The sequence below is a fragment of the Orycteropus afer genome, unplaced genomic scaffold, assembly GCF_000298275.1.
Source record: "Orycteropus afer afer isolate SDZICR_OR568_19922 unplaced genomic scaffold, OryAfe1.0 scaffold00140, whole genome shotgun sequence".
NCBI lineage: Eukaryota > Metazoa > Chordata > Mammalia > Tubulidentata > Orycteropodidae > Orycteropus > Orycteropus afer.
In genome coordinates, this window is record NW_006921727.1 from 1302669 (window position 1) to 1323639 (window position 20971).

Consider the following 20971-nt stretch of genomic DNA (forward strand, 5'->3'; position numbering starts at 1 on the left):
ATTTTCACACAAATTCTTCTGCTAGTTGGGGTTTAGTCCAAATCTGCATCCTTTCCTTCAAGGCTCAGGGGTCCAAGATTATCTTCTGTGTCTGTATTTATTGGTTTCCCTTTTCTTTGTTGAAGAGGGTCTGTGCAATCCTTCTGCCTAGTCCGCCATCTTGCCCCGCATGAGTCCTTTTTAGGAACATTCAAACATCTGTCTGCTCTGAGCTTTTGTAACTATCGTTTACACTATATGTTATCACAGTGGGAGGGCCTTATAGAGAGGCAAAAAGGAGCACTCATGAATTTCATGGAAATTGTTACAGGGCCTCACCCTGGGGAAGTGGAATATATAACAAGCATTATGAATATCTTTGTTATTATTTTTAAACAGAATTTTTTATAGCTGTTTTTGGTGACAATAAAACAAAATACGTACATGTACAGGAAAAATTAAATTCTGATTAGTTCTAAAACTGCCTATATATGTTATGCATGTATTATTTAAAGTTTTAGTATTACTTACTTGAATCTTTTCTGTCTGAAACTGAAAATGCAGATCAAGCCGATTAGCATTTTTAAAGCAACTTGAAAACTTGTCTTGCAAGGCTAACATAGAATAAGAACACTTGAAATATTGTGAAATAGTTTTCGTATATTATGTTTTGTTTACTGTAGGCATATTTCAACAAAGTAAAGCATTATTTAGTGTGTGGATTTTCAGTAATTTGGAATTCTGTCTAAAATAATTCTAAAGCCTATCCATTAAGTATAGCTTTATTTTTTCAACAAGCAGAATCATCTTCATAATATGTGTAGCCCTCATTTTTAAAATTTTGGAATATTCTAAAGTGTTGCATTCAAACTGAAAACACATATTAAGTCGTCTTTTACTATTAATTTATTTAAAATGTTCAGAAATCAATTTTCTCTTATTTTATTCAATTTAAATTGTTAAAACTTTACCCTTCATGTACTTTTTCACATACTTAGGTATTTATGTCTTTTCTTCCCAAGGCTGTTTTGATACTTCGTTTTGTTGTTATGTGCTGTTGAGTCGGCCCCGACTCATAGCGACCCCTCCTTGGGTTTCCGAGGCAGTATCACTATGGAAGTAGATTGTCCAACCTTCCTTCTGAGGAGTGGCTGGTGGGTTTGAACTGCCAGCCTTCTGGTTAGCAGTCAAGTGCGTTAGGCACTACACTACCAGAGCTCCCATTTTGATACTAGAGTAATAAAATAATACTAAAGCAATATGATATAAAACAAATTTTTATTTGTAAACTTTACTTTTATTTACAAACTTATTTATTTACTTTTCAATAAATTTATATTTTAGAAGATTGAAAGACTGAGTGTAAAAAATTATAAATACCGTAAAACTATGACTATTACTTTACATATATAATTGTTATATGATTCCAGAGTCTTAGAACTCAATGTTGCTCAAGTGAACTAATATATCATATGTGGTATATTTCTGTTAAGACAAAGTTAACAAATTATGTGTGGAGTAATTTATTTACTTGCATTTTTTAATAGTTTATATAACTGAAGCATCAGCAACATGTACAGCAATTAAATATTCCACAGGACATTCTAGTTTTGCTAGGCTCATATACTAGTTATGAAATATTAATTCAAAGATAGGATTATACTTATTGAGGGAATAGAAAAAAGCATTATACTAAAATTTGCTGATTTTAGAGTTTAGAAAATTATATTTATGTTGTAACCAACAATACACAGGATATATTCAGTCTAGAGAATATTAAGGTTTCACTGTCCCTCAATTTTGGGAGCTCTGGTAGCATAATACCTAAGGTATTTGACTGCTAACCACAAGTCTGGAAGTTCAAACCCACCAACCACTCCTCAGAAGGAAGGTTGGCCAATCTACTTCCTTAGTGATACCACCATGGAAACCCAAAGAGGAGTCACTAAGAGTCGGATCTGACTCCACAGGAGTGAGTTTGGTTTTGGTTTGATATCCCTCCATTTGAGTATATTTTAAAGTTTTCTTGGAACATTTAAATGCTTCTTTATTATACACAGTGGCATATATACTTTACTTTTGGGGGAAAATAAGCAAAAAAATCCTCACTGCCACTGCATGGAGTCAATTCCCACTCGTAGCAACCCCCATTAGGTTTCTATAGCTGTAAATCTTTGCTGAAGCAGACTGCCTCATCTTTCTTCCATAGCACTGGTAGGTTCGAACCATTGACCTTTTTGGTTAGCAGCTAAATGCCTTAACCACTACACCACCAGCATTCCTTATACTTTGCTTGGGTAGTGCCTAATTAGAAAAACCGCAATTTTTAAAGACCTAGTCATTTAACAAATAATGGTGCAAATGTTGCAAGTAATGTCAATTGTTTTCTGATTATCTTCAATCATACATATTTTCACTAAAATATGAATAGAAAATTTATCATTTTACCCTCTTCAATAGAACTCTGTTCTATCTTATGCAGACTGTCCTTCAGTTATCACAATTATATGCAGATGACACTTGAAATGTACTGCTCCCTCAAACCAAATCTGAATTTCTGAGATACTCCTTAAAGTCTCTCAGACATTTTAAACTTAAGGTGATCAAGACCAAATATAAATTCTCTAACCCTGAACCTTTTTTTCTTGATTTTTTCCTTTCTCTGGTTAATGATGTCATACCTCTAATCATTTCTGCACTTAAAAACCTCTTTTGTTTCTATGCATTTCAGTTATACCCTAGACTTCCCACTAGAGCACTCTTAAATTTCTTGTGGTTACAGTGTCTCTCTCCGTGCCACACACAACCCTCACACACAAAAACACACTAGTCTTTTCATTGTTACCACAATTCCTCTGAGCATAGCAAATTGTTCTAATCTTTGGCCCTAAATATAGTTTACACTTACTCACCTGTATGACTTTTTTATGTTTTCTTATCACATTATTTTATATAAAGTGATGGCTCATTTCTAGAATATAATCTGCTGATACTATTTCTTTATTTGTCTTTGGGTCACTGTCAGCACCCAGCACAACAGCTTCATCCATGTAGATGTACAACTATAAATATATTTTTGATTAGCTGAATGGCTGATACTGTTGGAATTGTACATTGATTTTTTTTCATCATTATCTGTAATAATTTAACCTTTTGAAAATCTATTCTGAATCCTAATTAACAACAGATTTTATCTGTTAAATCGATACTAACCAAAGTGTAAAAAAAAGAAAAAAAAAAAACCCTCACTGCCGTCAGGTTTTTTCCGACTCATAGTGACCTCCATTGGGTTTCCAAGACTATAAATCTTTATAGAAATAGATCAACCCATCTTCCTTCCACGGAGTAGCTGGTGGGTTTGAACCGCTAACCTTCTGGTTAGCAGTTAAGTGTCTTATCCACTACGCCACCAGAGCTCCAGCTCTTGTCCAAAGTTGGACAAGATAATTTATTTTCTTAAAAAATACTAATTATTACCCATTTTGGTAATTAGTAATCAGTCCATGTTCAAATCCACCCGTGACTCCGTGGAAGGAAGGCTGGGCAATTTACTTCCATAAAGATTTACCGCCTCAGAAACCCAAAGGGATTGCTATGAGTAAGAATCGACTGGAAGGCAGTGAGTTTGGTTTTTTGGTTATAAGCATTTTTAACTGAGAGAAGCGCAAGTAATACCATTTAATCAGTTAAACGAAGCCATTGCTGTTGAGCCAATTCCAACTCGTAGTAACTCTACAAGCACAGAGGAGAGCTTCCCCTATAGAGTTTATAAGACTGTAATCTTTATGGATGGAACCCTGCTGGTGCAATGGTTAGAGCAATCGACTTCTAGCCAAAAGTTTGGTGCTTCAAACCCACCAGTTATGTAGCAGTCTGCTTCCACAAAGATTTACAGCCTTGGAAACCCTATAAAGCAGTTCTACTCTGTCCTATAGGGTCTCTCTGAGTCAAAATTGACTCAATAGCAATACATTTGATTTGGAATCTTTATGGAAGCAGACTGCCACACCTTTATCCTGCAGCGTAGCTGGTGTGTTCAAACCACCAACCTTTCAGTTATCAGCCAAGCTCTTAACCACTTTACTATCAGGGCTCCATAATGAGTATTGAAAGGAATAGGCTCAACTAGCATTAGCATTGATGGATTTAACACAACTCTTAGTTTTGTGATCTTAAGAACTTCATTTTGTCAGCACTCTTGTGTGTTAGTCTAGGTCTGCCAAGAAGCATGCCAAGATGGTATTATACAAGTAAGATTTTATTAGTAGAAATGCTTTTGTGATGAAAAATGGGAAGGGATCCAGAGAAGGCTGGAGAGCCCTCACACAATAATGTAAGTCTAGCCCCAAGGAAAGAAGGTGGAAACATCCTAGACTTCATTGATGCAATGAAAGGAAGGTTTAGCAAGGCTGTTGAGAAGCCCTTGAAATATGGTCAGAGGAGTTGTGTGTCTCTGAGGAACAGGCCTATAGTAATAGTTCAACCCTGCTGGCTTAGAGCAACTCTTGGGTAATGTGGCCTTGGGAGTGATAGCAAGACAGTGGATTTCAGAGCACATCAAAAGGGGCTCTTTGTCAATTACACCTGTATTTGGATGTTTACCTTTTCTTGTCCATCACAACAAAGAAATATGATTCATTTCTTAGAACACAGTGGCTCCAATTATGCTCATAAGAATCTTTTATGTCAGCAGCACTTGTTTTGCTTAAACTAAGAGTTAAAGGAATCTACAATCTCAAATAATTTATATTAAGATTCACAGACACTCTTCTTGTTGACGATTCTTATCTAGGAAGCTGAATCTCAGTCTGCAGTTGAATTAGTGAGCTTGCACTCTGAGCAAAGAGATTTCAATAACAATGCAAAGCATTAATGACACTAAACTGTGACATTCCATTACCTCTACCTACAGACTTGGTCTTCACCTACCCTAAGAAGCATACAGCTCACATCTGAGCCAGAGCACTTTCTCTCTGGAAAGGGCTACAGAGAGGCTGCTGAAGTGTTCCTCTCTGACTCTGGTCTCTTGTTTGTATGCCGTGCAAACCAATTCATTTCATATTAGTTAGCTTTTGTCCAAAACAAAGCATCACAATGCTTGGTAGCTTAAAGCACTGGTTTATTGTTTCTGTCTTCTACTTTTGAAGTTTGGCTAGATGATTCTTCTGGCTTTCGCTAGTTGATTGGGGCTAGATGGGCTAAGATGGTCTTACTCACATGTCTGGCAACACTTGGAGATGGGAAGACTGGATCCTCTCTCCATATGGTCTCTCATTCTCTGGAAGGCTAGTTAGAATATCTTCACAAGGCAGCTTAAGGGTTTCCAGTGGCAAGAAAGGACAAGTCTCAATGTGCTGACTCTTTTCTAAGTATCTGCTTTTGTCACATTGATTGTGTTTTTGGCTGAGGAAGATCACCTAGTCAAGCCCAGAGTCAATGTGTATCCAAGGGCATGGAGAGAAGGAAACCTGAGTAAATTGGAAATTATTATTACCACATCATCTAATTAGTGCATTCTCCACCTTTCTCCTCCTCCTGCTTTTTTTTTTTTTTTAATATTTATATAGTGAATGAGGCCACATCCAAGCTTTATATTTTCTGAATCTGGCATGGAAAATATTTACACGATAAGGTACCTTTTTTAAAAAAAACCGTTGTCATTACATCAACTCTGACTCATGGCAATTACATATGTGTCAGAGTAGAACTGTGCTCTATAGGATTTTCAATGGCTAACTTTTCAGAAGTAGATTGCCAGGCCTTTCTTCCAGGCGTCTCTAGGTGGATTTGAATCAGAACCCTTTCAGTTAGTAGCTGCATATATTAACCATTTACACCATACAGGACCTTCATTTTTGCATATATTCAATTTCATCTAGAACTTGTTGATTCATATTCCAACTCTCAAGTTTTACCAACAATAACCATTCTTCTGTTTTCATAAATCATCATGACACATAGTGTTGACAGATTTTCCTCAGATGTTGTTGTTATGTGCCATTGGATAAGAAGCTACAAAAATACCCTTTCCAATTGGAAATATTACATGGGAAGATTATGGGACTGAGTTTTCATTTTGATGCTAGCTGTTCTTTTCACACAAAGGTAGCAATTTACTCTATCCTTGATCTTAATAAATAATAGATATGTTTATTCTTTACTTTTTTCTTGAATGTAAAAATTAGAAGGTGGAAATTGAATAATATTTGACTTGTTAGAAACTGTAATATTCTACTATATGGCTTTTCTGTCAGCCAATTGTGTTGAACCTATTGTCACTATAATCAGTAATCAGGTGCTGAAGAGGATAAACATGAATGCAGTACGTTAAAATAAGAAAATAAATGCTTTGGAGTGACTTGTATTTTTGCTTGTAATCAAAGCCATGTCTTTACTATAACGTGAAGCTGAGTGTTAGAAATCAATGTAGGCTAGAAGCGTCCCTGTCATTTTCTAGACAGATATGTGTGGGTGAGTGTATATAGTCTTCGTTTGATATCCATAAGCAGAACTAAACTAGCATAAGTTGTAGCATATGACAACACTTTGTTTTTATTTTTTTCTATAGTCTCTTTTTTTTTAAATTGTGATTTGGGTGGAAGTTTACAGAGCTAATTGGTTTTCCATTCAGCAATGCATACACATTCTGTTTTGTGACATTTATTGCAATCCCCACACTGTAATAGCATTCTTCCCATTTCCTCCCTGAGTACACTCCTTCCCTTCATTTTTTCTTCCCATCCCTTTCCACTTTCCTAGTTCTATCCCTGGGCAATCCTCTTGATCTCATATGTTTGATTGAGTTCTAATGAGTGTATACCCTCCTGATATTGCTGTTCACCTTGTAGGCCTGTCTATCATTTGGCTGACAGGTGAGTCTCTGGGCTTACATTCAGTTCACATTATAGGCCTGCCTTTGGTTTGGCTACCAGTTGAGTCACAGGGATCAAGTTCAGTTCCAAGCTTGAAGGGTGTCTTAGGGCTGTAATCTTGGGGGTTACACCAGTCTATCAGACCAGTAAGCCTGGTCTTTGCTAAGATTTTGGGTTTTCTTTCACATGTTTTCCAATTCTCTCTGGAACCTCTTATTGTGATCCCTTTCAGAGCAATTAGCAGCTGTAGCCAGGAACCATCTAATTCTTCTGGTCTCAGAATCATGGAGCCTGGGTTCATGTCCATTAGTCCTTTGGAGTAATTATTTCCATTGTCTTTAATTTTCTTCACTCTTCTTTGCTCTGAGTGAGGAGACACCAATAGTTGCATCATAGATGGCCACTCACAAGCTTTTATGACTCCAGGCACTACTCACCAAAGTAGGATGTAGTACATTGTCTTTGTGAGCTATGCTATACCATTGACCTTAGTGTTCCCCAAGACTATGGTCCTGAGCCTCCATAACCAGTGACCATGCCCTCAAGGTGTTTGTTTACAACTGACATTTTCATAACTTTGTCCCTGTGTGCTCTACTACATTCCTGGATATATTTGCAGCATATATATAGGTAGAGATCACCTCTGTCAAACCTATATATATTCATGAGGATACACTTGTTTTGAGGGCCCACAGCTATGTTGCAAGCATAATTTCTGTTGCCCTGTCCCCAATAACTGCTTTTAGCTCAACTTCTAGATTTGTCTTTGCCATTAGGAAAATCTAATCCTAAGGAAGTAATTTCAAGGACAGAATGATATATTAACATGTTTGTGTATTTGTTCATAACAGGTGTTTAATTATGTAACTCTCATATTTCTTTTAAAATTAACATAGCTTAAAGATTAATTTTGATTAAATTATAATGTATCAGTTTAGACCTTATAAATCATAACTGAAAATAGTATTTCTTTTTTTTTTAAATTCTCCTCTAATTATTTTATAACTAAACTCTCTAGATGAGAAAGAATTGATGTTGTTAAAGTGATTACATGATGTCTTTTAAAACAATACTTCTCATTGTTTTCTATTTCAAGAGTTATGCCCTATCTGAATAAACCAAAGAATATTTTTATCATGTATTTTTCCACATTTGATATGTAACCATGTGACTTGGACTTAGAATTATGGATGGAATAAATATACCAACTATCCTAGTCCCTTTCAATTTTTTTTTTTTTTTTTTTTAATTGTGATTTGGGTGAAAGCTTACAAGGGAAATTTATTTATTTATTTATTCATATTTTTGTACTTTGTTTGGATCATAGGCTTCTTCAAGACTTACTTTCAGAACTGAAATTTTCTCATTAAAGAAACATGAAGTTTTCATTTCCCTTGGTAGATTTCATGAAGTTCAATCTCTCTGACCTTCAAGCGTACAGGATCTTGGTTTTTGATGATGAAATCATATCTCACTCTAGGTGTTTTCTTATCCACCTACACACTATATCTCTATGCTTTTACCCATGTCCATGATGTACACTATGTTTCCTACCCTAGAAACTCCCAGATCTAACTCTAGACCCATTATCTCTTAAGCAGCAGACTTATGCCTTTCAATACTTGTTGGCTATCAAAATAATTAAAAATATTTGCTTAATTATCTATCTTCTCTCCACTGATATAAACTTCTTGAGAACAGAGCTATGTCTTCTTATTCTGTATTTCCCTATGGCCTAGTGCAATGACAATTATGTACTTAATTCTGGGTGGCTATTGAGTAAAATGAATGGACAGGAACCACAAGTATTTATTCTTCAAATTAGAAGTACCACATTTGGCTGCACAATGGTCACAATATTGCAAGGATTAGCCACTTACCATCAAGAGTATGACTGCTTCCATTTCTGATCAGAGCCAATCTAGTTATCATGAATATTCCTATAAATAGTCTCAAGCATGATGAACCACTTAGGCTTTATTATGTTTTTCTTTTCTTCATTGCATTAAGGGAAATGCATACTCCTTCCTTTCATCATGCTTTGGTTATTATACAAGGGGGAGTTTGTATGTTATGATATAAATATATTTCCCACAAAATCCCTGACACTCTCTAGTCCATTCATCAGTTCATACCAATGTGAACTTCCTAAAGAACAAGCCAGATCATTGCAGTCATCCATCTGGCCTGCATCAAGGTCATTCACTTGTCCTTAGAAAATAATATAAACTCTTTATTATGACCTACAAAGCCAATATAATTTTTACCTACTTATCTAGCTCATATCAGGAACTTTTCTCTCTGTTTAGAATATTCTCCAAGTACCCACTTCTCTCTCTAGTCTACTCTTTTCTCAGCTTAAGTATCACTTTCTTAAAGAGGATTTCTCTGACCCGTAGAACATGTTAAATTCCCATTAACCATTTATTCTATCATGAAGTTTATCAAAATTTATGGGAAACTGTATTTTCAATCATTACAAAAGAACAAAATTCTTTTGGTATTTAAATTATAACCACTTCAATCTGCTTCCCAATAGTCAGAAAGAAGGGTTTAGATCCATGAGAAGTATTGGGTTTTTTTTCTTATTTTTTATGGTATTCCTAAAACCTGGAATAATACTTAGCCAAAAAAAAAAAAAAATCTACTGTCATTGAGTTGATTCCAACTCATAATGACCCTATAGCACAGAATCCAACTGCCTCATAAGGTTTTTAAGGCTGTAAATCTTGAAGGAAGCAGACTGCCTTTTCCTTCTTCCCTAGAGAGGCTGGTAAGTTTGAACTACTTACCTTTTGATTAACAATTGAATGCTTTAAACACTTCCCTACCACCTCTAAAAACCAAGGAAAAAAAAAAAAAGGACGAAACTTACTGCCATCAAATTGATTCTGACTCATAGCACCCCTCATTGGGATTCCAAAGATGGTAAATCTTCTCAAAAGTAGATTGCCTCACCTTTTTTCCACAGAGCAACTGGTGGGTTTGAAACATCAACCTACTGGTTTGCAGTCAAATGCCTTAGTCACTGCGCTACCATAATACTTTGAGCTCCTTATAATGAGTGCTAAATAAGTATTTGCTGAGTTAATGAATAACCAAAAAACCAAACCAAACTCACTGCCATTGAGTTGATTACAACTCATAGAGACCCTCCTTGGGTTTCCAAGGCAGTAATCTTTACTGAAGTAGATTACCCACTTTTCCTTATGTGGAGTGGCTGGTGAGTTTGAACTACCAACCTTCAGGTTAGCAGTAAAATGCCTTAGGCACTGCATCACCAGAGCTCCTAAGTTAATGACTAAAGGAATGAGTTCAATCTATTTTCCAGAAATATTTAATTATATAACAGATTGCAGTTATTTCTCTAACAATAGAAATCATCTTGGCCTTTCTACATATTCAAATCAAAATCACCTGAGTTACCACAGAATGCAACATATGCGATCTATATGGCAGATGATCACTGTGTTTGGTGTAACTAACTTAATAACCAAATTAAGTGTATTGTAGTGGTGACTTTATAGTGCCCAAATTAACTGAGTAATTTCACTTAAACATATATTTAGAAAAAGAATCAGATCAGTCATTTGGCACAGATAATCAATTACTTGATTTTGTACCATTCAACCAGGTGTGTGTTTATACATATTTGTGTGCATGTGTGTACATTACGCACATGTGCCCTTGGATGTATTTGAAGGTAACATTTAATTTCAGTGATCAAATCTACTTGTTGTTCCTATTAAAATAAACTCACTGCCATTGAGTCGATTCCAACTCATAGTGACCCTCTTTGGGTTTCTGAGGCAATAAATCTTTATGGAAGTAGATTACCCACTCTTCCTTCCACGAAGTGGCTGGTGGGTTTGAACCATCAACCTTCTGCATAGCAGTCAAATGTCTTAGGCACTACATGGCTGATATAATTCTATACTGATGATGGATAAGAGAATCCCCTTGACCTTAAATTGCTGGTGGTTCCTGTGAAGGTTGCCCTTTGTTCTAGTTATCACTTTCCAAAAAACCAATACAAGAGCACAAAGAGGATTCCTTGTTTTTGTCTATTGACCATCAGGTTGTTTGTTTGTATTCTACAGCTTCGCAGTTGGCTGAAGTTGCACTGCTCAGTATCTACCTGGGCCTTGAGATTGCCCCTTTTCAGTTTACACATCACAAGCTATTTAGCTATCATTGATCATCTATATGAACTCATCTGAGTGAAGTCCTTTTTCAGCATCCCTCATGGTAGTCATAATCTTGGTATATTCCAAGCTTTTGTTCCTTTTGCCATCTTTCTGGGTAATCAAGTGATACCCCAAGAAATCTAATCTGATTCCCGCTGAATACATCACTGATAAAAGAAGCAACTTCAATTTCTCTACATAAAAATAAAGTATATGCAGTTTTACACTCATGTACACTTTTGTATGCTGTAATTCAGAAAATAAATGAAAATGTTTCTTCCTTATTTGTATTTTTTCACCTCCAAGAATCCCATACTCCATTTTAACTCACGGGGTCTTCTTTTTTTCTTCTAGGATTACAATGATGAAATTCGTCAGGAACAACTACGTGAATTATCTTACTTGAATGGTTCAGAGGACTCTGGTCGCGGCAGAGGTATTAGAGGCAGAGGGATAAGAATAGCTCCCACAGCTCCTTCAAGGTACATTAGCTCTTACTCTAAATTAATGGCAAACAGTGGTGTCCAGTCTTTGCTGTCTTTGTCTGTGTCAGGATCCTTGGTAGGAATAAATAACAATATTAGCAACAATGACTAAAATAAAAATAATAGTGAATGCTCAGACAGCATGTAAGAACTTTACACATATTAATTCATTTAGCTCTCACAGCCACACAAAACAAACAATAAACTCACTGCAATCAAGTCAATTCTGACTCATAGCAACCCCCATTGGGTTTCTGAGGTGGTAAATCTTTACAGAATTGGATCACCCCATCTTCCTCCTGCTGAGCGACTAGTGGGTTTGAACCACCAGCCCTCTGGTTAGCAGTCAAATGCCTGAGGCACTGCACCACCACAGCTTCTTCACAACCACAAGAGGAAGAATTATTTACAGATGAGAAATTGTGGTACAGAAAGATATAAGGAATTTGCCTAAGGTCACACTGTGTCTGACTCTAAAATTCTGGCTTCTCAGTTTGAGCCCTTAGCAACCAACTACCCTGAGAAAATAAGAGCAGAGAATATGAGATTTCTTACTTTTAGATTTTATCCCCAAGACTAGATCACACAGGTTATATAATCTTTTGCCTCACTGAACCAGGATGACCTTGGATTAAGCTATAAATTTTATGTGTACCTTAAGTGACTTTTGAATTCATAAGATGGAAAGATGATAGATAGATATAAAATAGATAGATACTAAACTAAACCAAACCAACTCACTGCTGTTGAGTCCATTCTGACTCATAATGACCCTGTAGGATAGAGTAAGTTTTCCTCATAGGGTTTCCAAGGTTTCCAAGGATTCCAAGGCTGTAAATCTTCACAGAAGCAGACTGCCATATCTTTCTCCCACAGAGCAGCTCATGGGTTCAAACCATAGACTTTTTGGTTAGCAGAAGAGCAATTTAACCACAGTTCATCCTGAGATAGATAGCTAGATAGTATATATACTGTTGTTGTTGTTGTTAGGTGCCGTAGAGTCATTTCTGACTCATAGCGACCCCATGCACAGCAGAATGAAACACCACCTGATCCTGTGTCAGCTCCACTATCTTCGCTATACCTGAGCCCATTGTCACAGCCACCATGTCAGTCCATCTCGTCGAAGGCCTTCCCATCTTTCGTTGACCCTCCACTTTACCAAACATGACATCCTTCTCCAGAGAATGGTCCCCTCTGACAACATGACCAAAGTAGGTGAGATGAAGTCTGGCCATCCTCACTTCCAAAGAGCATCTTGGCTGCACTTCCTCCAGGACAGATCTGTTAGTTCTGTTAGCAGTCCATGGTACTTTCAGCATTCTTCGCCAGCACCACAACTCAAAAACATCCACTCTTCTTCGGTCTTCCTTATTCATTGTCCAGCACTCACATACATACAAGGGGATTGGAAATATCATGGCCTGTGTCAGGCACACCTTAGTCCCCAAGGAGACATCCTTGCTCCTCAGCACTTGAAAGAGTTCCTTCACAGCTGACCTGCCCAGTGCTACACGTCATCTAATGTCCTGACTGCTGCTTCCATTGGGGTCAATTGTAGAACCAAGCAACGTGAATTCTTTGACAACCTCAATCTTTTCTCCATTTGTTGTGATGCTGCTTATTGGTCCAGTTGTGAGGATTTTTGTCTTCTTTATATTGAGATGTAATCCATACTGCAGACTGTGTTCCTCAGTCTTCATCAGTAAGTGCCTCAAGTCATCCTCACTTTCAGCAAGCAAAGTTGTAACATCAGCGTATCTCAGGTTGTTAATGATTCTTTCTCCAATCCTGATGCCACGTTTTTCTTCATATAGTCCAGTTTATCAGATTATTTGCTCAACATATAGATTGAATAAGTATGGGGAAAGAATATAACCCTGATGCACTCCCTTCCTGATTTTAAACCATGTAGTGTCCCCTTGTCCTGTTTGAACAACGGCCTCCTGATCAAGGTACAGTTTTCTCATGAGTACAGTCAAGTGTTCAGGAATTCCCATTCTTCTCAATGTTATCCATAATTTGTCATGATCCACACAATCATTATACTGTTGTTTTTGTTGTATGCCGTCTAGTCAGATGCAACTCATAGCGACCCCTCCTTGGGTTTCCGAGGCAGTATTACTACAGAAGTAGACTGCCCCATATTCCTTCCGAGGCGTGGCTGGTGGGTTTGAACCTCCAGCCTTCTGGTTAGCAGTCAGGTACTGTAGGCACTATGCTACCAGGGCTCCCAAACATTATACTAGCACTCCAGAAAGCCAAAAGTACCCTTCTTTCATGGCTGATGGTAAAAGGTATGTAAAGTTCAGATGTATTTGACATTGAAATATCATTGGTGATGAATGAATCTGGTGATCACAGATTTGATTTTGTTCACTTTGCAGAGAACTTGGAATCTTTCTGTGACAGAATTTGTTTTGTAGTATCCCAAATATGTCAAGCTTTCAAAAGAAATCATGGTTTACATGAAGGAGAAATAAAAAATATTCCTAATTCGGAGCTCTGGTAGTTTAGTGCCTAAGGCACTTGACTGCTAACCAGAAGGTTGGCAGTTCAAATCCACCAGCCACTCCTTGGAAGGAAGATTGGGTGATTTACTTCCGTAGTGATACTTCCTCGGAAACCCAAGGAGGAGTTGCTGTGAGTAGGATCCGACTTGACGGCACGTAACAACAACAAATTGTCACCATAGACTACATGATTCAGTCATGCTCTTCACTCATTTGCAGCTGGCCTTTAAATCTTTAAAGGGCATAGATATAGAATATTATTTCATATATCACATAAAAATTACCTCAGGAGATGCTCAGAGATTTTTCAGATTCAATTTAATTTTTAAATTATGTCCTAAAAATATTCAACCATCACTATCAAAATACCACTATTTTTAACATTAAATCATAGCCACTTCAAAATGTTTCACACTTGTCAGAATAGAGTTAAGAAAAAGTTCTCAATGGAAAATCAAGGAAGTAACTTGATTCTTATTCTAAAGATAGAATACGGTAATACTAGAAATTAGATTTGACAAAATAAAAACTAAAAATGTTCTAGATTTTATTTTTATAATTGTATCTTTGAAAAATAAAACAAAACTTCCTAATAACATTAATGGTGAATTATTTATTGCTAAGAAGTAATGTGACATAAAACCAAACCAAACTCACTGCCATCAAGTTGATACTATCTCATAGCAACCTCTCCTTGAGTTTCTGAGGTGGTAGTATTTCTACAGAAGTAGATTACCCAATCTTCCTTCCAAGGAATGGCTGGTGGATTTGAACCACCAGCCTTCTGGTTAGCAGTCAAATGCTTTAGGCACTATACCACAGTATTTTCTTTTTTTTCATGGCCATACCTTTTTTTTTTTTTTTTGTGGAATCAGTCTTCAATGAAATCTTGAACATTTCTAACATTATTGTCAGTTGTGAGAGGATATCATTGCAGGGATTCTTAAATGGATTAAATCACACAGGTTAAATTATATGAAATTGCCGGTTTTATAGTTCAAAAACAGGACAATTTTGACAATTTTATATGGTGTTACCTAAATATATATTGATATTTAGGATTCCTACAGAAGGGATGAGTTTTTTCTATCTATATTCCTTGGACTTTGGACAAGTTCTTTTCCAATAATTCATTTATCTGCTTTTCACAGTGTAAAATCATTGTATTAGTAGATTTTGCTTATTTATTGATGTTCTGTGAGATAATATTGTATTTGTCATATATGAATAAACTGCATAGTATTTTAATTTCACTAAAACTTTAAATATTTCATCTATTTAATAATTTAATAAATAATAGTTAATTATGGTATACATTTAAAATCTCTTCTTACAGAAAACATTGATCAAAAGCTTTTAGTTTTACTATACATAATAAGTATACATAATATGCATTTAAGACTCCCTGCAATGATATCTTCTCACAACTGACAATAATGATGTTACAATATTATGTTCAGCAAAGAAGGAGACAAACAGACCTATAGACTGCCAGCAGCTGTTCTGAGGGTGCACCCATTTTGAATATTCACATACATAATAAGTATATTAAAACTAAAAGCTTTAGATCATTGTTGTTTTCTAAGAAGAGGTTTAAAATGTAGAGCATAATTAACTATTATTTATTAAATTATTAAAGAGATCTAATATATAAATTAAAGCTTTAGTGAAATTAAAATATTATGAGGTCCCTTCAAATATGACAAATACAATATTATCTCATGGAACATCTCTGGTAGCATAGAGCCTAAGGCATTTGACTGCTAACCAGAAAGCTGGTGGTTCAAACCCACCAGCCGCTCCTTGGAAGGAAGTTGGGCAATCTACTTCTGTAGTGATACCTCCTGAGAAACCCAGGGAGGGGTCGCTATGAGTCGGGTCCGACTTGACAGCACATAACAGCAATAACAACATACATAATATAGATATGATACTGTACATATAGGAAAAAGAAAATGTTGAAAATCAAACTTCACTTTTAATGCTCTATTGATATCATCAATGTTATTAACATTAATGGAAGTAAGTAGGGTAGAACATTGTTGCCTTCTATTTCAAACAGCATGATGAAGTGAATCTACTATTTAAAAGGGATAAAAAGGAGTTCTGGCAAGATGGTGGAATAGGCAAACAAGCTACACAGACCCTGTGCAACAAAGCAATGAGAAACCAAATGAAACCAATACAAAAGACGAGCCTGGAACCCTGAGCTTTGAAGAAAAGACTAAAGAAGTGGATTACATACCAAGTAGTAGAATAACTTGAATGAAAACAGTGAGTAGGGAGGAAAACAGAGCTAAGGACTGCCAGCTGTCCCGAGGGCACAGCCACTTTGAACATTTCCTGGTAGCAACCTAAGAATGGGCTCTGCTCACTAAAGACTCCATTGGTGCCTGACAACCAGAAAGGAAAACTGCGAAGAAGGAGACAAACAGACCTATAGACTGCCAGTGGCTGTTCTGAGGGTGCAGCCATTTTGAATATTCACAAGCAGGGGACATACCATTTCCAATTTATGCAAGTGGCATTCTTACCTGGACAGTGACATAGGAGTGTGTGCCACTTGTCAGTGACAGCACCAGTGACTACAGTGGAGGCTGATGACTGGAAAAGTACAGTATTTCCCTTGCTACTCTTATACACCATATACTCATGGTGAACAGAGGTGTGACCACTGCCAGGCTCCACCCACCTTCTTGACCAGCAAGAATTCCATCTTAGTCTGTACCCTGAGAGCCTGATTGCCATGCCATACCCCTCACAATTTGGTATTTGATGTATTGTTTTTTAATTATTCTTTCTTCCTTTTTTTTTTCTTTCCCATCCCTGGTTCTTGTTTTATTGTTTTGCCTTTTCTTCTCTTTCCTTTTCCTGGTTCTGCCTTTTTCTCCTTTCTTTTGGTTCTTTCCATCCTTGTTTTTCTTTTGCAATTTTCCAATTTTTTCTTCACTATTCTTTTATTCTTGCTCTTTTCTCTTATTCCTCCTTTCCTAGATACTGTGGCTTTTTTCCCCTCTCTCTTTTTCTCATTTGATTTCTTTTACCCTTTTGTTTTTAATATATTTTGAAAATTTTTCTACTCATTTATTTACTTTTTAATTTTTTTTTTGCAAGGGTTCCTGTTTGTTTATGTGGTTTGAATTTTTTTTCTCTTGCTTTTATTTTTTTTTATTTTATTATTATTATTTTTTTAATCTGAGTGGGAGACAGAAACTGTTCCAACACAACTCAACTATACTTGGACCTCCTGCATCCCCACCCACTGAATGAGGGCCACCACCTGCTTTTGCATCAACTGACCAATGATAGAAGGTGGCCAATGCCACTTTAACTCACCTTTGATTTCTCCTTATGAACAGCTAACAGATATATCTGTGCACACACTCTCATTCTATTTCAAATATTAAACATAAATACACCACCACCACAATGTCTCAGAGACAATGGACCATCACAGTCCACACAAAGAAGCAAGACAAAGTAGTAGAAACAAGGGATCATGATACAAACACAGAAAACATCCCTGAGGAAGAAGCACTTTGGAATTCTCTGATAAGAAATTCAAAAGAATTATAGTTGGGTACCTTTGATGGTTTGAGAGATGGATCAAGGAAAACACTGACAAGATCATGGAAAACATTGACAAAATTAATGAAAACACAGACAAAATTCTAGAACAATTTAGAAAAACAATATAAAAGCAAATTGGCAAAATAAATGAAAAATCAGAAATGATACAAAACAACAAATAGAAATCCAGAAGATTAATACTAAAATTTGAGAAATAGATAACATATTGAATGGGTAAAGGAGTAGAATTGAATCAATGGAAGACAGAATTAATGAGATTGAAGACAGATATCTCAATACTACTTTGTTAAGAGATCAATCAAAACAAAAGATCAAAACAAAATGCAGAAAGCCTATGATTCATGTGGGAAACCATCAAGAGGAATAACCTACATGTAATTGGATTCCAGAACAGGAAGAGACAAATAAAACCACAGATAAAATTGCTAAAGATTTGTCGTATAGGGTCACTACGAGTTGGAATCAACTTGTCAGCAATGAGTTTGATTTTTTGGTTTGAATTTGTATACAAAATTATAAAATATAAATTTATTTCATTATTCAGTTACACTTATTAGAAAAGATTGGTGCCTGGAGCATTTTAAATCTGGTAAAATAATTTGTTGAAAAAATGCTGAATTAAATGAATTTAAATTTCAATAAAAGTATCCGGTAACTGTCTAATCTCCCAATTAGAATGCATGCAAGAGAGCAAATCTTATGTTTTATAATCATTTATATTACATAAATGAATAAATAAAATACACAAGATATCTAACATACATCATTCTACATACATGTTGCAATGAGAGGAAGTGGTGGAAAAGAAAACATTAGGGGCAAATCTTGAAGGCTTTTGCTTCCTACAATAAGAACTAATACATAGAATTAATGGAACTTATTAAAGATAGACGTAATCACATTTGATTCCAAGAAAAGCTACTAAGTTATCACTGTGGGAGATAGAGAAAAATTAGAGCAACAGAGTGATAAAGTAAGAGAGACAGAGTGAGAGACTTGACTCATGGTAGGGAAGACAGTGCATAGCCAAGTCCATTATCATAGATAAACATGGACATCACTTGGTCTAGCTAAAGAGTATAGGGTATAGGAATTAGTGCTCAATTAGATGTTGGGGGAAAAGAGTAGCCCAAGACAAATATAACTTTTTGGTCTAGCCTAGTAAGGGATTGATGATATTATCAACTATGATTAGACGAAGTATCAATTTAAATGAAGAAAATAATTATTCCTATAATTAATTCTAGCTCTGTAGATTATCAATGTAATCTTGGCCAGGTGACTTGTACTTTCTGTGCTTTATTTTCTCAGCCTTTAAAATAGCTTGGAATTGCCTACATAGCATATTGTCAAGATTTTCAAATTAGAGGATACATGTAAATAGTGGTTTCCAATCTTAATTTGATTTAGACTGTGCCTGAAAAGGTGGTGGTTTGAACCCACAAGATGTTTCTGCAGGAAAAAGATGAGGAAGTCTGCTTCTGTAAAGATTTTACAGCTTTGGAAATCCTATAGGGTTGTTCTACTGTAGCCTATAAGGTTGCTATGAGTGCAAATCACTGAATGGAATGGGCTATTATTATTTATTTATTTATTTATTTAATATGGCCTAGGCTTGGGCATTTTTAGAAGACCCTCAGGTGACCCCAAGTGCAAACAACCTACGGAAGTTCAGTATAAAACATGTAACCCAGGGCATGGCATGTATTAGAAAACAAACAGATAATGGCCGTCATTGAAGGTGGGGACTGCAGGATGCAACCATGAAAGAAAGGAAGAGGACTGAGGACAGAAGTTTGGGACATCCTCATTCCAAATTGTACCAGTGACTAGAAGCCAGGGAAGGAGGCTGAAAAGAGAGAAATAGGAAGAAGGAAAAGTGGGGAAAAGCAAAGTAATGAAATTCCAAAGAATAGCTCTTCCAGATGTGGACACTATTCTACAGTGTTCAATATAACAGGTGAGGTGCAATACTGCAGGGAATATAATCAGTATCACAAAACAAAATATGCATGAACTGTTGAATGTAAAACAAACCTGCTTTGTAAAATTTCACCCAAATCACAATAAAAAGTTTAAAAAGAAAAAAAACAGGAAAAGTGCAGTCAAATGTTATTAGGTGCTGTCAAGTTGCTCTCGACTCATAATGATCCTGTGTGACAAAGTAGAACTGCCTCCTCTGTTTTCTTTAGGCTATAATCTTAACAGAAGGTGCTCTGGTGACACAATGATCAAGCACCTGGCTGCTAACCTGAAGGTCAGTGGTTCAAGCTCATCAGCTGCTCTGCAGGAGAAAGATGTAGCAGTCTGCTTCCATAAAATTATACTGCCTGGGGAACCCTATAGGGAAGTTCTATTCTGGCCTATAGAGTTGCTATGAGTCAGAATTGACTTGTTGGCATGGGTTTTGGTTTAATATTCACAAGAGCAGATCACCAGGTCTTTCTCCCAGGGGGATGATAAGTGGGTTTGAACCACCAGTTTTTCAGTTACCAGCCAAGTGCTTAACCACTATACCACCCGGACTCCCTGCAGTAAAATAAAGACTGTAAAAGGAACCATCGGATTTGGAAATTGGTAGGCTACTTATGATATTAGCAATAGTATCTGCAACTGAGTGGTGAAGGCAGTAGATTGCATTCAGTTGAAGAATGAGCAAGAGGTAAAGAAATAAAGATGGAAAATGTTCTTTCAATAAATCAGGAAAATAGAGGAAAGAGTGTTGAATTGGATTTAGGGAGGGACAGTATTCTAAATAGAAGTGAACCTTGAGGTCAATGGAAGAAGGAGTTGTTGTTGTTGTTGTTGTTTTGCCGTCGAGTCGGCCCCAACTCATAGCGACCCTTCCTTGGGTTTCCGAGGCAGTTATCACTACGGAAGTAGGATTGTCCAAACTTCCTTCTGAGAGGAAGGAGTAATGGAGTAAAATTCCAGGGAAAGGACATAGTATACAGGAGGTAATGAGTTAGGTTCCAGAGACAGATTTGCTAGGGCTGTGTCTGGGTGTCAATCAATGAAGGGACAGGATGATAAATTAGATTTCATGTGGACATCATATAATTTAAAAGCAGAATAATTATGAAGTACTTATAAATCTGCATTTACTATTTAGGAAAAATAAACTTAAAACCTACATTTAGCCTACAGAGTTATCTTACTTACTCATGATGACTCATTAGTATAACTAGAACTTGTGATCATAGCTTAAAGTAGGGTGATCCTATAATTTTTATCTATATATGGACACGTTTGAGACTGCTGAGATCTAAACAAAGGAGGAAGCTAGGACAACTTTGTAAATCAGAACTATCCTGAGCAATCCTGGACGTATGCTCACTCTACTT

General features: G+C 36.3%; 1 protein-coding gene across 1 annotated transcript in view; it reads left to right on the forward strand.

The window, feature by feature from the left end:
* The window catches only part of KHDRBS2 (KH RNA binding domain containing, signal transduction associated 2), a 977984-nt gene that overhangs the window by 622393 nt on the left and 334620 nt on the right, over positions 1–20971 (forward strand). Inside the window, exon 5 of the mRNA XM_007945604.2 lies at positions 11393–11520. Within this exon, the coding sequence (XP_007943795.1) occupies positions 11393–11520 (128 nt within the window). The remainder of the gene's footprint in view (positions 1–11392; positions 11521–20971) is intronic.